This window comes from Anopheles merus, chromosome 2R (genome assembly GCF_017562075.2).
Source record: "Anopheles merus strain MAF chromosome 2R, AmerM5.1, whole genome shotgun sequence".
Classification (NCBI taxonomy): Eukaryota; Metazoa; Arthropoda; class Insecta; order Diptera; family Culicidae; genus Anopheles; species Anopheles merus.
Window position 1 is genome coordinate 17634410 of NC_054082.1, and position 3782 is coordinate 17638191.

General features: G+C 48.7%; 1 protein-coding gene across 1 annotated transcript; it reads left to right on the plus strand.

The window, feature by feature from the left end:
- The first annotated feature begins 286 nt into the window (after positions 1 to 286).
- Positions 287 to 2906, plus strand: LOC121588651 (fork head domain-containing protein FD4-like). The gene has a single exon (XM_041906819.1). The coding sequence runs from the start codon at positions 847 to 849 to the stop codon at positions 2137 to 2139; it is 1293 nt and encodes a 430-aa protein (XP_041762753.1). The 5' UTR covers positions 287 to 846; the 3' UTR covers positions 2140 to 2906.
- The last annotated feature ends 876 nt before the right edge of the window (positions 2907 to 3782 follow it).

Below are 3782 nucleotides of genomic sequence, written 5' to 3' on the forward strand. Positions count from 1 at the left end.
GGATCATTTCCACCCTTGCAGCCGTACCATTGCGAGGCGAGCTGGTACAGGAAAGAAAAGCGCTTTCTCTGTTGCTCCTTCGACGGCTACACTCCTCATTCACACTCACACCATCTTGCTCTCTCTCACACACACACACACACAAACACATCTAATGTTGCTGTGTGCTTTTTTGCATCACACCCAATCGTTGGCGCGCGGATTGGTATTGGTGTGCTGGCTGTGGTTCCCCGCAGTCACCCGGCAGTTTGTGTTGGTGTGCTGATGTTGCGCACAACTGCATCTCTCTTTCTCTGGGCCGAAGACGAGGCCGCCTCACTGCCCGCTTAACATATCATTCCGCATTTCAACACCTTCGGTTGTTGATTTGATAAAGCAGACCAAACAGTATCATACAAACAAGCGCCCGCGTTCGCTCGCTCGCCGGTTACGTGTTGACGTTCGACTGGAAACTTGCGCGAAAAAACTCGGGCTCGTATTGTTCTCCCTGGGACGGGGTTTTCGGTGCCGTCGCCGCAGATCGAGTGGAACGTGCTTGGACGGTGCATATATATATGGTGCATAAGTTGCATGTGAATGCGGTGGGTTTAAAAACAAAGATTATTCTGGCGTGATCGCAGCTGACGAGGCTACGTTCCTTGTGACGGTGAAGAATGCACAATACAGTTAGTGAAGACGATGTTTGCCGCTCGCTAGAATGTACTTGAGAGTGTAGCAAAAGAACCAAAAGTGACCGTGAGCGTAAAGAGGCTGAAGATATTCGCATTGCAATTGAATGGTAAGGCACAGAGTGAGTGATTGCGTAGTGTAAAACAAATAAACAAGCAAACAAAATACCGGATTAAAATGCCACGACCATCCCGTGACACGTACGGCGACCAGAAGCCCCCGTACTCGTACATCTCCCTAACCGCAATGGCCATCTGGTCCTCGCCCGACAAAATGCTACCGTTGAGCGATATCTACAAGTTCATTACCGATCGGTTTCCGTACTATCGCAAAAACACCCAGCGCTGGCAGAACTCGCTCCGGCACAACCTTAGCTTCAACGATTGCTTCATCAAGGTGCCCCGGCGGCCGGACCGGCCCGGCAAGGGTGCGTACTGGGCCCTCCATCCCCAGGCGTTCGATATGTTCGAAAATGGCAGCTTGCTGCGGCGGCGGAAGCGCTTCAAGCTGCACAAAACCGACAAGGACATCCTGAACGAGGAGCTGGCGGCGCTGGCCAACATTAATCGGATATTTCTCGCGCAAAACTCGGCCGAAGCGTACTGCCCAACGGCGGCGACCACGATGCTGCCCGATCCGGCCATCCTGCACCCTGCCAGCATGCTCCACTCGCCCACGCTCGAGCCGCACTCTCCCCTGCCGGCCGTAGCCGGCCCACTGTCACCGATTTCCAGCAGCGGCGGCGAGACGACGCTGGTGGCCGGCACCACCCGTACCCCGCTGCGACCGAAGCGATCGTTTACGATCGAAAGCCTCATCACGCCGGAAGAGGAGCACTCGGTCGAGCGCTGGAGGGGGGGCCGCAACGAGCGGGAAGCGAGCGAATCTCCCGGTGCCAGCCCGGCCCGACCGGCCGCCGTGCGGGACAAGCGTTCGAAACGGGGCGGTGCGGACGATAAGCTTAATCTGCTGGAATCGCCCGACCACCACCGGTTACCCTCGCTACTGTCGCTCGCCGGCCACCCGGTACATCATGCTGCCGCCCTGCACCACCACCACCATCATCAGCAGCACCCGGGGCTGCATCCACATACCGGGACGCTACCACCGGCCACCAGTCTGCCGGGCGCGAACATACCGCACTTTCTGCAGTACGCCCACCCAGCCCTGGCCGGGTACGATCTGCCCATCCATCCGCTGCTGATGATGGGCCCGCTCGGTGCAATACCGCCACACTACTTCCACCACAGCTCGTACCACAGCTTGGCCGCGGCCCACCATCAGCAACAGCAGCAGCAGCAGCAGCACCTTCACCATTTGCATCATGGCAGCAGTGGGAGGACGGTGGAGACGGGTTCCGGTGGTCGATCACCATCCGGTTCCATCACCGAACCGGACAGTCCCCGGTCGGGGGGAGCAGCACCGACCGATCTCAGCCGTCCGTTGGGACCGGCACTGCGAAGTGTTTGAAGGTTGCCGATCGAGTCTTTAGAGAGAAATGGAGGGAGTTAGCGAGAAAAAGAGAGATAGAGAGAGAATGAGAGAGACAGAGAGACAGTTGGTTCCTCAATCCCGTTCCTGTTAGTGCTCTAGTGGCGCCACCGAAGGCTGTTTGTTGAGTTTGTATTATTTTATTTTTTATTTCTTGTGTAATTAGACCAATATTTAATGTGCACTCTTTAAGTTTGTCTCATTTCGAACCGATACGCGCCCGTTAGTGCACGTACCTATTGACGCTAATTGACTGATTGTGTGACACACGGGACTAACCCACTCCCGAGCAGGAAGAGTGTCCGAATGTAGGGACTGGAAGAAGGACATTCGCCAAAAAAACAACGATCATTTGCCCTTCCTTTTTGTATCACAACTCACACTCTTTCTCTTACTCACACACCCACAAAAACAATCACTCTTATTACCACGTGGACACCTCGCGGCTTGTATTGAAACCACCCAATCTGTCCCAAACTGGGGTTTAAATGCCAATGTTTCATGCAGCTAGAATGATTCCACTTGTTAGCTAGCGGTACCGACCTAATCCTGTTCGATGGTGCAGGAAGCGAGGCAGACGGCAAGCATTGTTGGTTCGATGCGTTAAGGTTCGAATTGAGACAGGAAAAAAGGATACAAAGATTTATAGGTGTAAGGTATAGCGAAATTCAAGCTCTGTGTACGTGATTACTTATTTAAGAACCTGTTTTTACTTCCTAGAACTGAAATAAACGAAAATGTGTATATCAACCGGAAGGTGAAGCTCGTATGCCATTTTATTACAACAAATGTATACCACATTCTATTCAGCTTTATGTACAAAGTATTTAAAGCTCTAATTTACGCAGGCAGATGGTTTCGAATGATTTTCTGTTTTTTTCCAGAACTAATATCCAAAAGGTGAAAAAATACACTGATTATTACGAACAATACCGAATGCAAGCAAATTAGAAAATTGCAGGAAAACATCACAAAAAAGCATGCGAAAAAACATCATTTCCAATGCAAATTTACACGAATTGCACTACATAATACACCTTTCTCATATTTCTTTTTTCCAAGTACTGAGAACAATTGTAGCATGGACTATTTGTCTCAATAAATACCCCACATTGTACGTAAACAAATTAACACGGCCCAAAATATAGATCTCTCAGCAAAATTACCCAAAAAAGCACTTCATACAATTCCATTAGTTTTCATCAAGGGTACTGTAAGTAATTGGTGTGATTCTCTATCATTTCGTTAAGCTTTTTTACTTATCTCACATAAAAAACACAAGAACAATAGAAGTGGAAGCTTGTTTTGCATTATTTATTTTCATATTACAACCCAAGTCGCTGATAAAAAAAATTGAACTAATCAAGAGCAGAATAATCAACTTAAATGTAAAAATGTCAATAAAACTATAGAAATAATTAGAAAGGCTTTTGAAGTAAAATAAGAATTCAATAGCTGCACGCACAAACACATACACACAGCTCAATAGTTGACAAGCAATGGAAGTTCAATTAGTGAGTTTAGGCTGTGCATGGTATAGATTTATGAACAATTATAAATTGAAACAATACTATCAAACAAATCTTCAAGCCAAACTTCTCTTTTCTTTCCCACAAATTTTC